At 48.3% G+C, this 22227-nt stretch overlaps 1 protein-coding gene across 3 annotated transcripts in view; it reads left to right on the forward strand.

Annotated features, from left to right (window-relative positions):
- The window catches only part of LOC309584672 (WD repeat-containing protein 7), a 42803-nt gene that overhangs the window by 7631 nt on the left and 12945 nt on the right, over window positions 1-22227 (forward strand). For 2 of the 3 annotated variants that reach the window (XM_082300842.1, XM_082300843.1), the window contains exons 7-22: window positions 641-760; window positions 1064-1209; window positions 1601-1703; window positions 1834-1975; window positions 2282-2530; window positions 2960-3180; window positions 3713-3908; window positions 4248-4462; window positions 5627-6390; window positions 6538-6626; window positions 8365-8445; window positions 9008-9126; window positions 9388-9511; window positions 10983-11096; window positions 18402-18623; window positions 21642-21828. In XM_082300842.1, coding sequence (XP_082156968.1) covers window positions 641-760; window positions 1064-1209; window positions 1601-1703; window positions 1834-1975; window positions 2282-2530; window positions 2960-3180; window positions 3713-3908; window positions 4248-4462; window positions 5627-6390; window positions 6538-6626; window positions 8365-8445; window positions 9008-9126; window positions 9388-9511; window positions 10983-11096; window positions 18402-18623; window positions 21642-21828 — 3092 coding nt within the window. The remainder of the gene's footprint in view (window positions 1-640; window positions 761-1063; window positions 1210-1600; window positions 1704-1833; window positions 1976-2281; window positions 2531-2959; window positions 3181-3712; window positions 3909-4247; window positions 4463-5626; window positions 6391-6537; window positions 6627-8364; window positions 8446-9007; window positions 9127-9387; window positions 9512-10982; window positions 11097-18401; window positions 18624-21641; window positions 21829-22227) is intronic. The other variant, XM_082300844.1, reaches the window with a different exon arrangement.

The following is a 22227-nucleotide window of genomic DNA, read 5'->3' on the forward strand; positions in this document are numbered from 1 at the left end:
CCTGAATTTTCCTGTACTGATTTAAGTTGCCATCAGAATTCCTAATCCTGCTCAGAGAACTGATTTCCAAATTAAGTGTAGGATTATCTCCAATTTTTCCAAATGTGTTTTTTATTTGTACCATGCAATGATTTGGGTTAATATTTTGCTGAGCAGGCCATACCATTTTTAGAAATATTCGTTATTCAGGATTATCTCTAGCTCCCTGTTATTTGGCATTTCCTGGATACTAATGAATAAAAGTCTTAAAGGAGACTTGCCCCAGGTCTCAAACCTCTGGTAAATCAACTCTTCACAGAAACGTCTTGTAAGGAAAAATCACCTTCTAGTTAGGAATGACATGGGAGTGGAATCTGCTTCCTTCCAGCTTCCTACCTGGCTGCAAGGTCAGCACCACTAATCTGTCCTGCTGGGGAATTTGGGAGACTTAAGTGCCCAAAGAGGACACCACGTGCTCCTGCAGATCTTCTTAGTAGGAGTAATGGAATAAAAACTGCTCCGAGTGTTTGGGTTTTCCGTAGGAGTCAGCCATCTGGCACCTTGAGAAGTGCCCTGGTCCTTTTTCTGTGGGTTCTGGCATGGTCCTGAGTTCCATTTGAGCAGGAAAGAGTTGGTTTAGTGTTGGTTCTCTTTGGTTTAGGACACCACCCCAGTGTTTGAGGAGGAATCCAAGCCCATCTACTGCGAGAACTGCCAGAGCATTTCCTTCTGCGCCTTCACCCAGCGCTCGCTCCTGGTCGTGTGCTCCAAGTACTGGAGGGTAAGGCAGAATCCCTAGATCTTCTCCCTCAGGAATCTCAAATTAAACTACATGAAAACATTTAGATGAAGATGCTCCAGGTCTCTTTAATGTACCTCTATTATATATTCAATGTATTTCTAGATATTTAATCCAAATCTCTGCCTATGGTGCAGGTTTGGAACAAGATGATCCTTAAGGTCTTTTCCAACCCAAACCATTCCATGATTCTGTGATATTGAACCCAAAATCAGTTGCTGCCTGGCCATTTTAATGTGTAATTAATTGCTTATAATAACAACAGACTTTGCTGTTTCCTCTCAGGTTTTTGATGCTGGAGATTATTCCCTCTTATGTTCAGTCCCCAGTGAAAATGAGCAGACCTGGACTGGTGGGGACTTTGTGGCAGCTGATAAAGTGATTGTATGGACAGAGGATGGACAAAGTTTCATCTATAAATTACCAGCCAGGTACTCAACAAAGAAATACCCCATTTGTTTAATTTCAGGTTAATTTGAATTGAACGGAATTAATTGAAGAACTACTGAAATATTGGTCCGGTAAGGGAAGGTGTGTAAATACAAAACTATAAAATTAATTCAGAATTGGACATTGAAGGAATTAAAACTTACAAGAGTAAAATCAAAGGCTTTTCTTCTGACATCTTCGTGATGTGCAGACGTGTTTGTTCTGGGTAGAGATGATGTTTTATCTTGAATATTCCCGCCTCAATCATGTGGGAACTCCTTCCTCGCCCTCATGTGATCAGAGCATGAGGGTGGGAGCAACATCCGTGTCCTACTGTAGGAATCACTCTCTAAGTGCAAGGAGTTTTACTCCTTTCTTCATTCTTACACCCAGCTGCCTGCCAGCCAGTGATTCATTCCGCAGGGATGTGGGGAAAGCAGTGGAAAACTTGATTCCACCTTTATTGTACAGCGTGTTGGACAGAGCAGATAAACAGGTACATCTGTTTCTTTGGAGCTTTTTAAATGGGCTGTGTGAGGTTTTGTCCTGCTTTTAAAAGGGAGGAAGCTTGAAGCTGAGCACGTGGTTGGTGCATGGTCTGAGGCTGTTCCTTATTTTTTGAACAGCTCCTAATATGTCCTCCAGTGACTCGGTTCTTCTGTGGCCAGAGAGAGTTTTCCTACAGGCTCTTAATTCAAGGAGACTCCTCAGGGAGACTGTGCATTTGGAGCGTGCCTGACACCCTTGACCAGCAGGAGGGTGCAAAAGGTACCTAATTAATAGCCAGATCTTTGTGGTTTCTGTGTGTTTTTGCTGAATAAAGCCCTGCTGGTTCTCCCACAGATCATGAAGTTGGGGTTTAATCATAGGAGTTGTAGTAACTTCATTTTTTCAGATATGCTCAAAATCTTAATTAGCTGTATTCTTGTAGTGAGTCCATTTCCAGTAGAGAATCCCAGAGTGGTTGGGAGAGACCTGAAACATCCAATTCCAACTCCCAACACCTCCCACTAGAGGCAGTTGCTCAAGTCCTCCCACCTCAGCCCTTGCTGATACTTTCCCTCCTTTTCCCAGGCCTGCAAACAACCACCTCCATATCCCTCCAGGAAGCTTTTGACCAGCTGAGCCCTCGTCCCGCGGGGATCATCGACCAGCTGAGCATCGTTCCCAACGTGAGCGAGCCGCTGCGGGTGACGGCCAGCGTGTACATCCCGGCGCACGGGCGGCTGGTGTGCGGCCGCGAGGACGGCAGCATCGTCATCGTGCCGGCCACGCAGACTGCCATCGTGCAGCTGCTGCAGGGAGAGCACATGCTGCGCAGAGGTACGGGCGCGGGGAGCAGCAGGCCGTCTGCAGGCAGAAATCCTGTAGATCTGCTGTTCCGTTCTGTGCTGGGAATCCCTTAAGCTCTGACGCACGCAAGAGCAGCTTGGGTATTTCTCCGGGGCCTTTGAGATGCAGGAGCAAAGGTAAGACAGGGGAGCATCTCCTGCGTTCTCCAGAATTGTTCCTGCACTGCAGGGCTGGGTATTGATGTGCCAGTAGAAATCTCCATGGGAAGGACTACCAGGATTCCTGGTGGGATCCGCGTGTTATGCTTGGGCTGGTGTTGGATATGTGGGTTCCATATAACATTATCTTCGTAGTTATGGGATCTGAGTTGCAGAACAAACACTTGGGAGTTGATTGTTCCGTTGAATTTCTGTTTCTCCTCTTTTTCTGTGCTTTTGCCCCTGTCCTCCCACCTCGCAGGCTGGCCCCCTCACCGGACACTCCGAGGCCACCGGAACAAGGTCACGTGTTTGCTGTACCCTCACCAGGTCTCCTCCCGCTACGACCAGAGGTACCTGATCTCAGGCGGGGTGGATTTCTCTGTCATCATCTGGGATATCTTCTCGGGAGAGATGAAACATATCTTCTGTGTCCACGGGGGAGAAATCACCCAGCTGCTTGTTCCACCAGAAAACTGCAGTGTAAGTTCTCTAGGATAACCCTTCCAGCACCTCAGTCCTCCTTGAGAATGGGAATGCAATGTGGAATGCTGGAGATGTAGCACCAACCCAACTCTTGCAAGAGCTTCACTAAAAAGAGCTCGATTATTCTGTTATTTATGGTTTGTTTTAATTATGTAAAGGATTGAAAGTAGGGGCTTTATCAAACCTGTTAAAAATAGGGTCTAGAGACAATTTTGCCTCTTGTAACTTAGCTGAATGAATAGAATTTAATGAATGGAGTGACACTGAGCAAAAACGCTGGGGTTTGCTTAACAAAATGGGGTTTAATACCCATTTGCTCTTTATGATGTGCAAAGGATAGATTAAAGGGAATTTCTGCTCAGGGAGTTCTGTTCCCAGTGACCTCAGTGATTTTGAACATAGGTGGAGGTGCTTGAGTTTTGTTTATAGAAGAGGCTTTTGGTCACCCTGCTCTGCCCGGTGGGGGAAAGGTTTTTAATACCAACTCCCTGCATTATGATTAAGCTTTTTCCCTTTTTTCCTTTATCAGGCAAGAGTCCAGCACTGTATTTGCTCCGTTGCCAGTGATCACTCCGTGGGTCTGCTGAGTCTGAGGGAGAAGAAATGCATCATGCTGGCATCCCGCCACCTCTTCCCAATCCAAGTGATCAAGTGGAGGCCATCCGATGACTACCTGGTGGTGGGATGCTCGGATGGCTCTGTGTACGTCTGGCAGATGGACACTGGTGAGCTCAGAGATGTTGATTAATCCATTTTTAATGCATATAAATACAGATTTGCTTTTAGTGCTGTCGAGGCTGTGTCTGCGGGGGGAACTAAAACACTTTTGCTCATCTATATTTGGAACTTATCTCTCCAGGTGTTCCCCAAAGCAGTGATCGGTACAGAATCACGCTGGGGGGTTTGTGAACCTCATGGAAATTTAGGGAAAATTCCATCCTTTTGGGAATGTGACTTCCGAGCCCAGCTGTTAAAACACAGAAAGTAATGCGGCACGTCCAGGCCTTTGTTCCCTGTGCTGCTTGGGGTGCTGAGCTGTTTCTCCGTCCCTCCCACCGCTCCAGGGGCGCTGGACAGGTGCGTGATGGGGATCACGGCGGTGGAGATCCTGAACGCCTGCGACGAGGCCGTCCCGGCGGCCGTGGACTCGCTGAGCCACCCCGCCGTGAACCTGAAGCAGGCCATGACCCGCCGCAGCCTGGCTGCCCTCAAGAATGTGGCCCACCAGAAGCTCCAGACCCTGGCCACCAACCTGCTGGCCTCCGAGGCCTCGGATAAGGTGGGTGTGCTCCAGCTGGAGCCTGTGCTTCCAGAAAGGAATGAAGCACGGGAAGGTTCCATCATTGTAACCAGAAGGTTCTCAGCCAGAGCTCTCCAAAACCTAAACGTGGTTGTTCCCCAGTTGATGTTGCTGTCCATGATCCCACTTCAGTGTGTACCCTACTCTTTGGTTTTATTCTGGTTTGAGTTACAGAATCTGGAATCATGGAATGGTTTATGCTGGAAAAGCCCTCTAAGATCAAGTGCAAGAGTTCCCTGGCACTGCCAAGGCCACCACTATCTCATGTCCCCAAGTGCTACATCCGCGTGGCTTGAAATCCCTCCACCCCTGCCCTGGGTTTGGACAGCCCTTTCCATGAGGAATTGTTCCCAATATCCAGCCTAAACCTCCCCGGCACAGCTTGTGGCCAGCAGAGTGCAGCAGCGCTCCGTTCCCAGCTTCTCCTATTTATCCCTCACCTTCTGCTGTCACCTTCTGTTGGGAGAGAAATCTCCCGTGGTGAGAGCGTTCCTTAGAGCACCACCAGCACAGTTCCATAAAAAACGTGTGCTCAGGACTTGTGCTGCTGTTCCTGCTGCGTCCAGGCGGGATGGGAATGCCGCATTTATACCTGCAGTGTTTACGTGTGGGCTCCTCATCCAGTGAAGGTGCTGGAAATTAAGGTGTTAGGGAGAATAATGCCTCAAAACTTTGATTCGTGTTCTGGTTTCCAGTCTGCTTTCTGACATTGTTCAGCTTTTATCCCATAGCACCTTAATACTCTCCCTCCTCCTTCTTTTCCCCCTTGGGAGGGAGGGAAGGAGGAAGAAGATGGACTTAATTGGAATGACCAAGTGGGGCAGTAATTGCAGGTCTGGGTGAATCTGAGCAGCTTCTTTGCCAATGGCATATAGTGATTCCATAGTTCACCCACCAAATATGAAGTATTTAATGTGTTTTAAGCTTAATAACAAAAGATTGGAAGTTTGCTGTTCCTTGGAATATAACTGTGATCTCACAGGATTCAGGAGAAGGAAGTGTGAACTCATGTCTCACCCGGAGAGCTCAGTTTACCTACAAAGATCTGTAAATTGAAATTCTGTGGTTTGTGGTTGTGTTTCAAACTTGGCTCACCCACAGCTTCCCTAATGGAAATTTCAATTTGCTCTCTTGTTTTTCCAGGGGAATTTACCAAAATACTCCCATAACTCCCTGATGGTTCAGGCCATCAAGACCAACCTAACAGACCCAGACATCCATGTGCTGTTCTTCGACGTGGAGGCCCTGATTATCCAGCTGCTGACGGAGGAGGCCTCCCGGCCCAACACCGCCCTCGTCTCGCCAGAGAATTTACAGAAAGCCTCCGGTGGCTCCGACAAGGGAGGCTCCTTCCTCACTGGCAAACGAGCGGCTGTGCTCTTCCAGCAAGTCAAGGAAACCATCAAGGAGAACATCAAGGAGCACCTCCTCGATGATGAAGATGAGGATGAAGAGGCCATGAGGCAGAGGAGAGAAGATGGCGACCCGGAATATCGCTCCAGCAAATCCAAGCCACTGACTTTGTTGGAATATAATCTAACCATGGATACAGCCAAGCTCTTCATGTCCTGCCTGCACGCCTGGGGCCTGAACTCTGTGCTGGACGAGCTCTGCCTGGATCGCCTCGGGATGCTGAAGCCGCACTGCACCGTGTCCTTCGGCCTCCTGTCCCGAGGTGGCCACATGTCTCTGATGCTCCCTGGCTACAACCAGCCCATGGGCAAGGCAGCCTTCGAGGAGTTAGGCAGGAAAATGTCCGTGACGGAAGGCTTGGGAAAGGGCACGTACGGAGTGTCCCGGGCTGTCACCACGCAGCACCTGCTGTCCGTCATCTCCCTGGCCAACACGCTGATGAGCATGACCAACGCCACCTTCATCGGGGACCACATGAAGAAGGGCCCCACCAGGTACGACAAACACTGCCGTAACTTGGCAGTCTCCATCTGAATTTAGCCTTGGATTTGGTGTGGTTTTACCTTGTGATGGATTGAATGGTTCCCAAAGCCTTTGCGGCTGGAGCTGATGTGTCTCTCCATGGGATATTTTGTGTTTAGGCCGCCCAGGCCGGGCACCCCCGAGATGGCCAAGGTGAAGCCACCCCCTCCGATGTCCAGCCATGCAGCACAAGGGCAAATCAAACAAGGTACAAACCACTTTCTTTGCAGCCCTTGGGGCTGTTCTTCCAGCTCTTTACACTGAATTTAACGCCTTATTATCAAGAGAGAAAATTATTGCATGGGAGGAAAAACTAGTGCAATGTTGTAATGATAATCTAGATGAAATTGTTGAGGATTAGGACCTGTTTAAGAATCAGTACAAGATGCTGATTCTGCCATGACATCATTCTCTGACAAGGAGTTTTTGCCTGTTTCAAGTGTTCCCAAACATTCTGGTGTTGAGGAGGCTTAAAGCCTGTAGCTAAAGGCTCTACAGACTCATCCCAGAGTGTTTCTGTGGGAGCGATCCCAGCTCAGTGCTAGGATCACTCCTTGGCTGGTTGGAACTCCTTACTCTTACGTTGGAAGAGCACGAGCAACTCCACCAAAACCAGGCAAAAACTCTGGAGTGAAGCTTTAGTTCCAGTTTGGGGTGGGTTTGTGCATCTATAATTTATGTTTTTCCTGAATTAAGCAGCTCCTTTTCCAAGTGGGGTGGGAAGGGATTTACTGCAGCCACCCTGTGCCCTCCCACGTGCCGTTGGCCTGGAAAAGGAGGTTGGATGCAGCTGACCCCGGTGACAAAAGCAGTCCCGTGCCTGCAAAGCGAACATACCATTCCAAAGACAATGCTCCATCCGTTCGGGAGCTCCATCCCATTGTTGTTCTGCAGCAGAATAACAGGGAGGGATTAATTGGAGGATGCTTCTGCAGGACATCTGGGCACGGGGTGAGGGCAGGAGTGGCAGCCAGGGACCTCCCAATCCCACGGCGACCTCGGCATGTGCAGGCCAGAAGGTCTGCAGAGCTTTCCGTGGGATAATAGCGCCGTCATGGAGCGTGCGTGGCTGCGTAATGCTTGGAACTGCCTGGAGATCACCCTTACCTCGAGGAGTGGTGATCCTCAAGGGCTCTGCAGGGCTGGATGTGGCCCCTGTGAGCATGGGGAGTGGTGGGCACTGTGGGGCCAGTTCCTGGTTGGATTTGATGATCTCCCAGGTCTTTTCCGGCCTTAGCAACTTGGTGACATGGGAGTTTCCAAAACAGATGTCCCAGGTACTGTTTGGGTCCCAGGCCCAAGTTTGTGTCCTTCTCCTTTAGGCTTTTTGGCATTTCTGTGGTAAAAAGTTACATTTTTTTTGCCTAGAGGCCCATGTAAAATGAACTTAAATTCCAACCAACCCTCAGAAATTCATTCTGAATATCTTGGAGTGACAGGTGGGGCAGCTCAGACTGATAAAGGGTTATTTTTTTGGCTTTTAATGCATAGTACAAATTTCAAATCTATGGAAATATGGCAAAAGCAAGAGAAGAAACAGCAGAATTCCTGGGTTTCTAATTTACAGTCAACCATGAAGTCAGACCAAACCCACCTGCCTAAAAACATATTTAACACTCAATTTAGATGTACTTTGATCTTTTCAAAACATCCCAGTTTCTCTTACTGTCTCCATGTTCCTCTGCAGCTGCATGTCTGCCTCTTCCTTCTTGGAAAACCTGGAATTCTCATTACGTTGAATATTATTTTGAAGCTGAATATTATTTTGAGTTGAATATTATTTTGAAGCTGAGTATTCTTCCTAAGTTGAATATTTAAGTTGAAGATCATCACAGTCTCCTCTTTGTTTTCCATTCTCCAGTGATACTAATCCGTTTTTCCACTGCTGCTCTCCTCACTTCCCTCTTTTTTTTCTCTCTTTTATTTCTTCTTCTTTCCTCTGCAAGTTGCTCCTGCTGCTGCTTCCAGCACGGAATCTGGGCACTCTGACACTTCTGCTTTCCATTCCTGTTTCTTAGTCAACGAAGGTATTCCTTCCTCACTTTTCTACTTATCCTTTATTTCCAGCTAAAATCCTTTCTCATTGTTATTTTCATTTGATTTCTAAAAGGAATTCTTCTTTGCCAGTTGGGTACCTGGGGTTGGGTTCCCTGTTGGCTTTTAACCAAAAAAAAAAGCAGTTTCACACCACTTAAATCTGAGTTTTGGTGTTGATGAGGATTTGAATATAATATTGGATATAATGTTGGACATATATTAAATACAATATGGGTATTTCACAAGCATTTTTACACACTGTGTCACTTGACTGCATTTCTCTCCTGGTTTTACCTGCACAGTACTGCAGACCTGTAGTAGGAATTCACCTGGATTAAGTGTGTTAAAGACTCAGGTGGAAAAACAAGGACAGCAGGCAAACTGTGCTTGGGTACATTTGCATAGCTTTAAATCAGGACAGAAAACCCCGTGTGATCCTTGAAGGGGTAATACCTGGGAGTTTCTGTGATTTATGTGTGAAGTGTCACCGTAACTAAACTTACCTGAACTTGAGATGTGTTTATTCCTTGTGCTCCTGCTGTGTTTCCCCAGGCTGGAGCCAGCTGGCTGCCATGCACTGCGTGATGCTCCCGGACCTGCTGGGGCTGGAGAAGTTCCGGCCTCCTCTCCTGGAGATGCTGGCACGGCGCTGGCAGGATCGGTGCCTGGAGGTGAGTTCAGCCCGGACATTCTGGGATGGATGTTGTCTTTCGGTGATTAAATTTTCCCTCCGTATGAAAAACCCCACACAATTCTTTTCCAGCACAGGTCCCACGGTCTTTATTCGCGATTCAGGAATATTTTCTAGTTAAACCCTAGTTTAACCCTGTCAAGAATTACATTTAAATATCTGTATTTCTGTGGGTTTTGGCCCTCTGGGGTGTGTTTCTGCCCGGCTGGTTGATGCAGCCCTGAACTGTGTTGCCCTGCAGGTGCGGGAGGCGGCGCAGGCGCTGCTGCTGGCGGAGCTGCGCCGCATCGAGCAGGCGGGGCGCAAGGAGACCATCGACGCCTGGGCTCCCTACCTGCCCCAGTACATGGACAGCGTCATCTCCCGTAAGGAGCGCCCCGGGAACAGCCCACTCGCCGGGGAGACCGGGGAAGGGGCCTTGGGAGCCCCACATTCCGAGTAATCCGTCCAGTCCTGGCTGCTTCACCTCTCCACGGCTCCTGCAAAGGTGTCCCAGGCCTCCAGGGAATTCACAGATTTCATTCCCCTCAATGAGAACATCCCAACGTTCTCATCTTCCTCGAAATGAGCTTTTACCCCCTGAAAATGTGGTTTCTATTCAAAGATCTCTGTTAACACCAACTGATTTTAGGGTGTCTAATCACGGTATTGAATCTAAATGGAATGCAGGGATTCCGTGGATGTTAGGATGTGTTTTGAATTTCTCTGAGCTCAGTTAGGCTGGAAACCTTTCCAGTGGGTCTAAACTAGCAAATTGGGATTAAGTTTTTTAAGTGTTGAAATGCTTGGAATCAAAGCTACAGCTTTGGAGGAATTGAAAGGAATAAGAATTATTTGGGATATAACAGACTTGTGGAAAGTCTCATTTTCTGCTAGAAGGAGAGGGAGGAGAATAGGAAAGATACAGAAATAGTCATTTTTTCCTACATCCCCTACTCCTCCCAGTTTTGCCGCTGAATATTGGGGCATGAATTACAAATAATAAATTGATACATATCGAAAGAGGGGGCAAAAACCAGCCAATTTTTGGGTCCAGCAGACTCAAATCGGTGTCAGATTCTGCAGATGCAGTTCTCCTTTGGAAGGGATTCCTTTGAATACCAAATTCCTGGTTTAGTTTGCTTGTTTATAGATCTATCATCGTTAGTGTAAATATTGCCTTAACGTGCTGTGGGGGCCCCGACCCTTGGTGTGGGGACAGGTATATCCGGTATATTCCGGAATTAGAGGCTGTTCCTGCAGCTGGAACGTGGCTCCTGTTGAACGGGAAGCCAGAGGTTACCCGGCTGCGACCTTTGTGTGCGCGCGGCTGCGGCAGCCAGGGAGCGGCCGGCATCGATCGAGCCGTGGGGAGCCGGTCGATGGCAGGCAGGACAGCCTCTGCACAAAGCTCCTTTCTGCCCAGAAATTAGCTGGGGGGACTTCTGCTTCCTGTATTCCTAAAATTCTGTTAATTCAGGTGAATCGTGGTTTGTTTTGAAGGGGAAATCCGCAACGTGGCAGCACAAAATTGAAGGTGTTTAATGGTTATCCGGGATGCTCTGGGCTGGAACGGGCAGGGACACCTTGCACCAGACTGGGTTGTTCCAAGCCCCGTCCAGACTGGCCTGGGATGCTTCCAGGAACGGGGAATAATCCATGTTAGCCCTGGAAAGCCAAATAAATACAAAATTTTGCTATTTCTAGATGAGGTTGACCATCTTTGGCGAGGTTGGAGTTGAAGGAGCCCAAAGCAAGGCAGGACCTGAAGGAATGAAATGAAGTTTAGCTGCTGCAGGAAACAGGGAATTATTTCCCCAAATGCCTGATTTTGGGGTGTTGGGTTGTTCCCTCCAGCTGGAGTGACCACAGAAGCCCTTCAGACTGGGACTGCCACCCCGGATCCCTCAGGAACAGAAGCCAAAGTCCAGGAGGAGGAGCACGACCTGGTTGATGATGACATCGCAGCAGGTGAGCATTCAGATCCTTCATTTTATCAAGATAATTAATGTCTCTGTTTTAATACATTTGGAGCTCTTAAATCTGCCCACAACCAACATTAGTTCTTCAAAAACAAAGACTTTCTATGATTCTTTATAATTCTTTAGAATTGTTCCTCAAATAGTTTGTTCTGGTGGAAGATCTGATTTAAGGGTGCTGCATCCTGAATTTTGGCTTCAGTGGAATACAGTTAGGTTTGTATTGGGAGAATAGAGGGAAAAATAAGAATTTTGAGACAATTTCACCTCAGCTTCTTTCTCTGAGGGTCCCATTAAGACCAGTATTTATTGATGGGATTGCTGGGGTGTGGTGCTCAACAGGATCTTTTCCAACTTGGGACTCCCCAAAAGCTTCCAATTATCCAGATCATTTCTTAAAATGCACCTCAGAACTTTGAGAGGTGGAAACATTTTAGCTGAGCTGGCTGAAACACTCCTTGCAGGAAATCCTTAATACACTCCAGTGGCTTTTAAACATTTCAGAAGTTATTTAGAAAATTTGGTCTGACCTCAGATCTCCTTTTAGTGCCCGAAAGGCTTTTTTGGGTAACTAAAAATAGAGCAAATGTTTTGTTGGAATAATTTGCACATGGACAGTAGTGTTTTTTCCCAGTTGGACATAAATTCTCCTGGCTCCAGTGGTCAGAATTTGGGAATTTGGTTAATTGGCTTATTCAGAGTATATTTTGAATTGCTTTTTATTATGTAGTTTATAGACTTTGTGGTTTTGGTTCCACCTAACTAAAGTGATTTAAAATTAATTCCAAAGGGATTTCTTATTTGTTCTATGTGTTGCTACGATTCTTTTAGTCAAAGAAATCAAATATTTCAGAAGAAAACATTGCAACAAACGGCAAGGGCTTTTTTAATTTTAGTTTCCCATGCTAACTTTTAGGAGTATTAATTTTTAATAATACTGAGTTCTGCAGCTCCTTTGGAAGTTTCTCTTCCTTGCTGCCGGAAGGACTGGAAGGGGAGCAGCAGGTGCTGTTTCCCATTGCGTCCCTCCTGTTTTCCAGCCCCGGAAAATTCGGGCTGGATTGGAGCTCCACAACAAATGGCACCATCTGGCAGCCCCAGCGGAGAAGCCCCTGGCCCCCGTTCCACGCAAAATTCCTGCTGGGTTTCCTTTAAGGAGGTTCCACTGGAGCCAAGCACCTCCCAAAACCTGTCACAGGCAGTTTTGTGTCCCCCAAACCCACCCGGGAGAGGGGGAAAAGCTTTTAATTTGTGTTTAGCCACTCACTGGAACCCATCCACTATATCATGGACTATTGTGTGACATTCCTGAAAAAAGTGAGGGTTTGTCATCCAAAACTCAGTCCCTTTCAGATGCTAATTGGGAAAATGCAGAGCAACTCATCCCTCTGCTGGGTCCTGTTAAATTGCAAATGGAATGTGAGTGCAGGGACACGGGTATTTAGCATGGAAGAGCTGGGCTTTGAGGGAGCTTTTAGGTGTACCAACAGGAATTCTGCATTTGGGGGAGTGTCTGTGAGGTACTTGTACCCAAATTAACAGGGAATTTGGGTTCCTGCTGTTTGCAAGCAGCTGCTTGTGGGAAAGCCTAAGGTACGAGGCGCACTCTGTTCCTTTTTCCTTTTTAAAGGAATATGGCTCAGGAGAAGGGGGTTTTCCAGCACAGCCTGCGTTGGGAAGCTGTGGGCATCTGCCAGGGAAGCAGATGTCTCCCAGCAAGCCCCATTCAGCTCCATGAGGGGTTTGGGGCTGGACATCTGCGGGATCAGCATCTGCTGCTCAGGATATTCGTTAGGGAACTTCCCAACCCCACAAAACCAGTTTGGGGCTGGTTTCCAATTAAGGGAGAAGCATTGGAGCAGAGCTGGGAGCCGTGGGCTGCCCGGGCTCCGTGCTCAGCCCAGCAGCTGCCCCATCCCTGGGAGTGTTCCAGGCTGGAGCAGCCTGGTCCAGGGGAAGGCTCCCTGCCCGTGCAAGGCTGTGGAACTGCGAAAAATCCGTATTTACTTGGGAAAAGTTGTGTTTCTTTGTCTTGGAACCATTTTCCCTGTAATTTTACTCTGCTGACTCAGGGATGTGCGGTGGGAACGCTCCGGTGGGATGCTTTCCTGAACTCCAAGAGTGTTGGCATTGAAAGCTTCCCAGGCTTCCTGCATTCTCCTTTTGGGATCTCGCAGTAGAGTCATGATGTTGAAATGTGTGGCAGGAGTGTGCTCCTGGCTTGTCCTTCAGGTCCCTAAAGCAGGCACTGTGGATTCCTTCAGGCTGGCCCGCTCCAGGAGTGGGATGGGAAGGGAAGGAGAGCTCCTAATTGGACTGTGCAGGTTTGAAAACATCTCGTGGTTCTTAGCTAAAAGAGAAATTATGAATTAGTTCTGTTAAAACACTTTTTAAATGGTATTTCTTGATTTGTGGGTCCATTTTTTGTGGGTAAATTTTTGTAGGCAAATTGATGCCAATGACTCTGAAGCTCCAGAATCCCATTCCTGCACATGAAAAATCTGGTGGAAGTTTAAAAAAAAAAAAAACGAAGCCATAATGTACTGGAAATTGCTTTTTTTTTTTTTTTTTTGGCATTTTGGCTGTGAGTTGGGCTGTAGCTACTCCAAATTAAATCTAGCTCATCACTGTTTGTGCCAAGTGGTCCTGTTGGGAAGTTGTCACTAAAGTTTAAACCCAGTTTATTTAAATGTTAAAGATCATTGATCTAAACGCTCTCTGTATTGAGATCCTGTTCACAATAAACAGGTCTTTAAAAAATGGAGATTATCATCCCCTAAATGTCCCCTCTGAGGGAAATTTTGATGGGTGAACCCAGTGCTTTAAAAGCTGGATAAAAGGTGTCTGATACTCCCCATCCGAGCAGCACAGAATCCATTTTGTCTCTGCCTATTTCCCTGGAAAAGGCTGCAGCATCCTCACCCATTTTGTGTTCCCAGATGCTGCAGCACAGTGAAATATTCCCTCATAAAAGGGAGCAGAAAACTCCAGTGAACTGCAAGAGATGGGAATGGCTGCAAGAATACTCATTTTATGTGTGGAAAAGCACGTTTTTCTACCTGCAATTAAAGAAATTAAGTTGTAATTTCTAATGCATGACAGCTCCCAGTACTTAAAGAGCTCTGCCATTAAATTATTGCCAATTAAGAATTCCAGATATTCCAGAGCACTGATTGTATTGACACCATTTGTATTAGAAATGAGTAATTGGGACTGAATTATTATGGCAAACATAATATTTTTAACAGGGTTTAATAAGATGTTAATAAGGATTAATAATTAATTAATAAGAAATTCTTTGCCAAATTCCAGCTCTTTCTAGATGAAGGGAAGACTCTGGTAAAACCAGTCCAGATCTGGACTTCCCATTTGGAATTATGCTGATGTTTTTATTCCAAGGAACTGAAGAGTAAAAGCGATTTAAATTGGGGTCATTAAAAATCCCTTCCAGCCCGTTCCATGACCCCGGAGCGCTGGGGCACGTGGGGCTCTACAAAAATATCCAAGTCCAGGTGTGGAGCTTTGTTAGGAATTACTGGTGACACATCTCTGGGCTGGGAGCACGCAGCACTCAGAGCTTCCTCCAGGTCGGTCTGAGCTCCCTGGGAACTCCTGGATGTCAGAATTCCCAGGCACGGCTGGTGGGAGGTACAGGGGAGGGCTCCTTAACTTCCCACATTTGCGTGTGTCTCCAGGATGGGCTGCCACAGAGGAATTCCCGAAATTCCGCTTGGCGTGAGCCCTTCCAGGCAGGAATTCCAGCTCCCTTTCGAGGCTCCCAAGATCCCTTCTCTGCTGGGCCAGCTGAGGGAGCTGTGGATGTGGGAATGGCCCCACTTCCAAGCTATCCAGAGACTTTTAGTAACAGGAGGTTGGTGATGAGTAACCCCAGGTTTTATAAAATGTTTTCCTGTTTTCCTGCGTTTTCCTTGTGTTCCCTGTCACTGGGATTCCTTGACAATATTTTCACTTCTGATTTATTTGGAAAGAGTCCTCAAGAGTGCTCTGTGTGTTGAGCAAATAATTTTATCCATCTGAAATCTCTATTTCCAGTATCTCTGTATTTCCAGGTATTACTTTATGCAGTGCCGTGAGTAAATCCCCGTGCTGAGCCTGATGTGTTGTGTAGCTGCACCCCTGAGCTGGGGTGGGGTGGCCCCAGGGGATTCTCCAGGGCTCTCTGGCTGTTCACAGCAGGGCTGGACACGGATTTGGTGGATCAGGATGGCTGTGGGATGGATTTTAGGTTTGGTTCTTGGCTCTGTCCCCAGCTCCTGCAGCAGGGGAGTACCCCCAGCTTGCACCTGCTGGCAAATACAGAGTGCACCTCTCCTAAAACCGCCTTAACTCAAACCCATTGATTCCTGTGCCAGTTAAACCTGGAGAACTTACTCAGGCTTTAATCCTTTTATTGTTAGCTCGGCTGAAATTAATTTTCCCCAAGAAGTGTGCAAAGCCAATTAACGGCAGCTCGGGAGTTGGGGAGCGGAGTGCTCCAAAGTGTTAAATGCAGCCTGACCCCGTGGCCGCGCTCTGCGCCGCGCTCCCGGCAGGGCGATCGATACCCCACAGCAGCCTCTGAAACCATGGAAATTTGGGAGCGTTTCACCCACGTTTCCAACCTGCACCGGCCTGCTTCCAGCACTCGTGGGGCTTTCATGCTTAGAAATGGAGATGTTTGGGGATATTTAGGATTGTTTTGTCTTGGGTGCCATCGGTTTGTCTTAATCTGAAACTGGGGTTTTTTCCGACTAAAATCCCACTGGTTTTTGTCCTTCTGGCACGGCAGCTTCTGTTTTCCACACAGACCTATTGGAGGTTATTAATTTTCTCCCTGTGATAGGGTGATCAAGCGTCCTGTCAGGAAAATGGATCTATGTGTCAGCTCTTGCCGTGATTAAAGGGAGAGGCCGCGCGGGGAGAAAATACCAAATTTTCATGGCCAAATGAAAGGGCTCCTCATCCAGGTGTTATTCCAGCGGCAGTTCTGCCTGCCAGTTCAGCTGGGGGAAACCATTCCCGTTAACTGGGGGCTTCCCCTAGTAATTAAAAAAAGAAAGATGCAAGTATTAAGGAGTTTCCCCCCCCCTCTATTTAAGCAGGATTTTCCCGCATCCAGAGGTTTGCAGGGGGATGGTCAGGGTTTTGCTGTATTGGAGGGGTTTGGTTGGTTAGCTTTCAATTCCTTGGAGTTACGGCAGATTTTGGGGGTTGTGTTCTTGAGGCAGAAAATCCTCCGCTGCAGCTGTGGGGATCAAACCTTCACCTTCCAGATTGGTAATGGAACACTATGGATCTTTCCCACCCTGTCCAGGTTGGAATTTCTTGTGAGGTTAACAGAGAGTGATGTCCTGGACACCTGGGGGCTGGAGGCACGGGGGGAGCAGCAGGAAGGAGCTCAGCTCGTGGTTCCCAGCCCAGTCCTGGGAGCTTTCCTGGGGGAAGATGCTGGATGAAGGTCAGATCAAGATGGAGCTTGTGGATTCCCTGTAGGATTTCTTTTACTGTTCCAGGTTGATGCATGAAAATTCTCTTGATACAGATTCTGTTGCTCAGAGAGCTTGTGGATTCCCCATCTCTGGAAGTGTGCAAAGCCAGGCTGGAGCAACCTGGGCTAATGGAAGGTGTCCCTGCCCATGGCAGGGGGCAGAATGGGATGATCCTTAAAATCCCTTCAGACCCAAACCCTTCCGTGATTCTAGAACTCTCTGAGCCTGTAATCCTAGGGATGCTCCCCGATCCTCCCTCGGGGATGTAGCGAAGGGTTAACTCGGCGTTGCTGTAATCCGCGGATGGGGGGGCCCGCGGTGTTTAATTTCCTACTGGAAGCAGCACATGTGTTGGCTTTTCCTTTCTTCCCGGCCGGAGCGCGGCGGGCGCGGGCCGGGGTCAGCGCTGGGCTATTGATCCGCATCCCGCTGCCCTGCTCCAGCATCTGCTGCGCTCCCGCTGCCGCCGCGCCCGCGGAGCTCACACCCGCAGCCGGGCCGAGCTCCGCCGGGCAGGGCGGGCGCCGATGGAAGGGGTAAACCCATCCCGGAGCGGCACCCGGTGCCAGTTCATCCCGGCCTCAGGTGTCTCCGGGCGAGCACCTGGGATGGGCTGGGAGCTGCGGCTCCGGCCATCCCAGGGAACAGAGGCCGCCGTGGGCTGCGACAGCCAGTGGGACACATGGAAATGTTAACGGGAGCCTGGGAGAAACGACTGTTGGACAATTCCAACTGTTCCCTTCTCTGCTTTGTTCCAGCCCGTTTTCATCCTTCTTCCTCCGAAGGCAGTTGCTATTGATTTTTCCCTTTTTTCCCCTCCCTTCCCATTGTTAAGCTTTCCCTTGTTTTTCTCTCCCTTTTGGCTGGCGGAGTTGCCTGACCACAGCTCCTAAAATTTGGTTAACTTCCTTGTTTTCCTCTGGAGCCCCATGGATGTCATTAACAGAGCCGTCCCACCCTTCGTTAATCCACAAGCCTGATCCCATGTCAGGTGATGCTTCCCAACTCCTCAGAAAGCAGCGCTTGGGAAGGATTAAAAACTTCCTTATTTCATTAGAACAAATGGTAGGGAATTTCCCAGGGTGCTGGGAATTAATATCTAGGTAAGAGTGGACCTTATTTGTCAGAATAAGTGACTGCAGTTTCATTCCAGTAATTTCTTCTAAGATTTTGGGATTCTACTCCAAATGAAAAAACCTCCTCTGCTTAGTGGAATTCAGAATGCCTGGACTGTGATGAACTAATAACACGTATTTCACTCCTATGTAAAATTCATAATTACGGTTTTGTCCCATTGTTACAATTCCATATGTGACATTTTGCTATATGAAAATATCCATTTGGTTTAATGGTGTGTACTGTTATCCTAAAATTCGACGGGAAGCTGGACGTGGTGATGGATCCTATATCAAAAAGATGCTTTTGTATCATAAATAATAAAGAAAACTTAGCCTGAAAAAAATCCATCTTATAAAAACAATAAAAATTGCAACTTGTTAATTTAAAATGAACAAGAAGCAACTCAGAAATTGCTAGATAAACATAGAATTCCATGGATCTTTTATCACTGAGCAAAAAAACCTGGGAATTAGGGAGTTTTCTGGTGACTTTTTTCCCCGTGAGTTCTTGGCAGGTTTTGAAGGGATATTTTGACTTGTTCGGAGCTTTTTAGAGGAATCTTCTCCATGCCTGAAAATCCTGGTGGTCCCAAAGACACGGTTCACGTTCTTTTTTTTTTAACTCTCTCTGGAAAACACTGTTTGGGATATTAAGAGCTCCCCCTCCTTGGGACTTTTCTCCCGACGCAGGCTGCCCCTCCGGCCTCCCGCAGCCCAAGAAGGTGTCCACGTCCTACGAGGAGAGGCGCAAGCAGGCCACGGCCATCGTGCTGCTGGGAGTCATCGGCGCCGAGTTCGGGGCCGAGATCGAGCCGCCCAAGCTGCTCACGCGGCCCCGGAGCTCCAGCCAGATTCCCGAGGGATTCGGCCTGACCAGCGGTGGATCCAATTATTCCCTGGCCAGGCACACGTGTGAGTACCCCCGGGCCTCTTCTGCCTCGGTTGGTGACAGGGATGCAAACCGGCTCGTTCAGATTTTCATGGAAAAGAGCAAGATTAGGGATTGGGAATGTACCTTAAGAGGCTGCCGAGGAATTGGTGCTGATGGAGTGAGCTGCTGGAATTCTGACATCCTTTATTCTCCTCCCAGGTCAAGCAGAGCACTTCCACTGCATTTATTTGATTTGTTCTTGGTTACTTGTCCTGTTCCAGCCCCTGCCATGGGCAGGGACACCTTCCACTACCCCAGGCTGCTCCAAGCCCCTTCCAGCCCAGCCCTGAACACTTCCAGGGATGGGGAATCCACAGCTTCTCTGGGAAAGCTGTAAGTCCATCAAATCCGGGGTATTTCTCTGCCTTCCAGTGACATGGAATTGTGGTTGTGCCTTTTGGAGAGGGTGGAATTCTCTAGAAATTCCTGTTGTGCCCTTGCCTGGCACCTGCATTAATCCCTGGAACCTTCACAACTCGTTCCCAGAGCTATTCCATGATAAAATGCCACCCCAGGAATTGCTGGCTGCAGATGCCCCACATCCCCCACCCCCACCCCCCCCCCCCCCCCCAAAAGTGCAGCTAATGCTGTGTTTACAGAGTTAATGGGCTGAGAAATCGGGCTCCTGTGTCCAGGGTATGGAAATGCCGGATTCCATGGATAATCCAGGGGGTTTTCCAGGCAGCTGCCATCCATGGAGTTACTAATGAGCAGCTCTTTGCGCTTTAGCTCTGGTGGTGCCGCAGGTGACACCGTGTCCATGGAGTTATTGAGCTCTCCCTGACACTGACTTGGGCCTCCTTCCAAGGGGAGTGGCAGGCTTTCCATGCTCCCAGATCCATGCAGTCACTCCAGTTTTGCTGGAGTCTGGGTTCAGTGAGCCAGCCAGCAGTTCAGTTCCTAACTCAGACCCCTCTGCCATTATGGTGTCCCAAATTCCTGGCAGCTGGTGGGCAGGAGGGGAAGCAAGTGGCATTTCTGACCAGAAATAGAAATATCCCTGCTTGGATAATTGGGCAGGTTGTTTGGATGGGATATTGGGAAGGAATCCTTGGCTGTGGGGGTGCTGAGGCCCCGGCACAGGTTCCCCAGAGAAGCTGTGGCTGCCCTATCCCATGGGCAGGGATAGTTCCCACTCACCCAGGTTGCTCCAAGCCTTGTCCAACCTGGCCTGGAGCAATTCCAGATGGGAGATGATGGGAAAAAAAACCTGATCATCCTTACACAAAAACCCAATAATGATAATTTTTAATTTAGCCCTGAAAATATCTTGATTTTATACCTGGAATAAAAATAAAAGACTAAAAATTCTCTGGGTCAAGAGCAGAAAGGGATGAAGGGATATGGAATTTTAACGCAGCTCTCCAAATTTCTGTCTCTCTGTGGACGGTCAGGGAAAAAAATCATCCAGAAAGGGTCACAATCAAGTTAAATCCGATTCTTGGAGTCCATCATTTGGATTTAGTTGGATCTTGATCGGAGTTCTCAGTGTCTCATTCCTGCCTGGGCTATTGATTTTCCTGAGCAAATAATTTCATTTTTTAAAATCCATTGGCAAACTGGGGATAACAAGGCTGCCTGGAGCCGTGTGCTCTGAGAGATTCTGCAAGGAAAGACATTTTGGGAATCCAGGGGCTTCTGTGCAGTGAAAATGAGTGATAAAGTTTTGTATTTGGGCACATCTGGGTTAATAAAGTGATCTAAGGAGCAAATGTGCCACTGCAGAATGAAACACCTGGAATAAAATTACATTTTAATACCAATTTATGTAGGAATGGCATTCCCTGAGCTCCGGGGCTGCCTGAGGAAATGTGTCCAGTGAGTCACACCTGAATTCCCGTCCCAAGGAGCTTTAGGTTTGGTGCTTAATGACTTTTTCTGGCTGAATATTAATGGGAAGCAGCAAATCTGCGGGCCCAGGGATGCGCATCATCCCAGGATATTCCAGCCCTGCTGTGCCGAGCTTTTCCAGGGCTAATTACCTTGTTGCTGTGCTGACTCTAATGTGACATGTTTATTGCCCTAACGAACAACTCATTAGCGCCGGGATGTTTTTGTCAATATTAATTCCTTCGTTTAAGCCGAGGCAGAGCTTTAAACAAAGATGTCCCGGCCGGGGACCCACCAGCACCGGGACTTTGGGTCAGTCCAGCTGTTGCTGGTGTCAGCAGCAGGATGCTGAGGGGAAAGGTAGGAATATTTCATCGGAGTAATGCTTGAGGAGGCACGTTTTTAGTAAGGTTTTGTATCTGAGGCATAAAATCGACCTTCCGTGGCATGACACGAAGGAATTTTGGGGGTTGTTCTGCATGGATCGGGATTGGTTGGTGTGAGTCTACTGGAAAAAACTGTCTGTTGGCTTTTCCCAGTCCTAAAAACAGCAGGAGGCTTGTTTAGTAAACAAAGCAAGCAACTTGTTGAGGACAGTTCAAGAAAAACCTGATAAAATCAGTAATTATCTTTACCACAAGGACCATTATTGAGGGGTAATGAATAGTGATGGAGAGATAACGATAAATTATCGGGAAGCGTTGCTTGGTTTAGCCCTCCTCCATCTATGTGTACATAATTCATTTTATCTCAAAGTGGGCTGTTAACTGAAATATTAATAAGTATTTCCAAAAGGTGCAGAACCTGGGTCAAGATTCAGGATTGGTGAAGTTGTTTGGGGTGTTTCTCTCCCCTTCCCTCTTAAGCTTTATTTCTAAGAAACATTTCAGCATGTCAGCTTCTATTTTTCCCCCCAAAGTCCATTTACTGCTATGTCTTACGGAGTGAAAATACTGTGTTTGAGAGGCAGCAGTGGCACGGAGAGGTCGTGGATTCCACCTCTGGCAGCGTCCAAGGCCAGGTTGGACGGGGCTTGGAGCAGCCTGGGCTGGTGGAAGGTGTCCCTGCCCACGGCAGGGGTGGCACGGGTGTCTCTAAGGTCCCTGCAGGCGCAGCCATCGCGGGCTCCCACAGCTGCTCTGACGCTGCCCTGCTCTCCCTCCGCTCAGGCAAGGCGCTGACGTTCCTGCTGCTGCAGCCGCCCAGCGCGCGGCTCCCGGCGCACAGCACCATCCGCAGGACCGCCATCGACCTCATCGGCCGCGGCTTCACCGTCTGGGAGCCCTACATGGACGTGTCGGCCGTGCTCATGGGGCTGCTGGAGCTCTGCGCCGACGCCGAGAAGCAGCTGGCCAAGTGGGTACCTGCAGCCATCCCTGCCAGACTCCCAGCTGGGGCATCCCACCCGTGGGCAAGCGTTGGTTCAAGTCCTGGGGCTGGGGAGCTTGGCAGGAACGTGGGACGAGGAATGAGGAGTAGGGAGTGGCCTTAAGATGGACGGCAGGGTTAGGGGGATATTGGAAAGGAATTCTTGGCTGTGAGGGTGGGGAGGCCCTGGAATGGAATTCCCAGAGAAACTGTGGCTACCCCATGCCTGGAAGTGTCCAAGGCCAGGTTGGACAGAGCTTGGAGCAACCTGGGACAGTGGAAGTTGTCCCTGCCCATGACATCCTTAAGGCTCCTTTCAACCCAGACCATTCCATGATTCCATGAAATGTTTGTTGATAACACACAGAATTTAAATGGTACCTGCAA

Source organism: Coloeus monedula (genome assembly GCF_965178545.1).
Source record: "Coloeus monedula genome assembly, chromosome: Z".
Taxonomy (NCBI): Eukaryota; Metazoa; Chordata; class Aves; order Passeriformes; family Corvidae; genus Coloeus; species Coloeus monedula.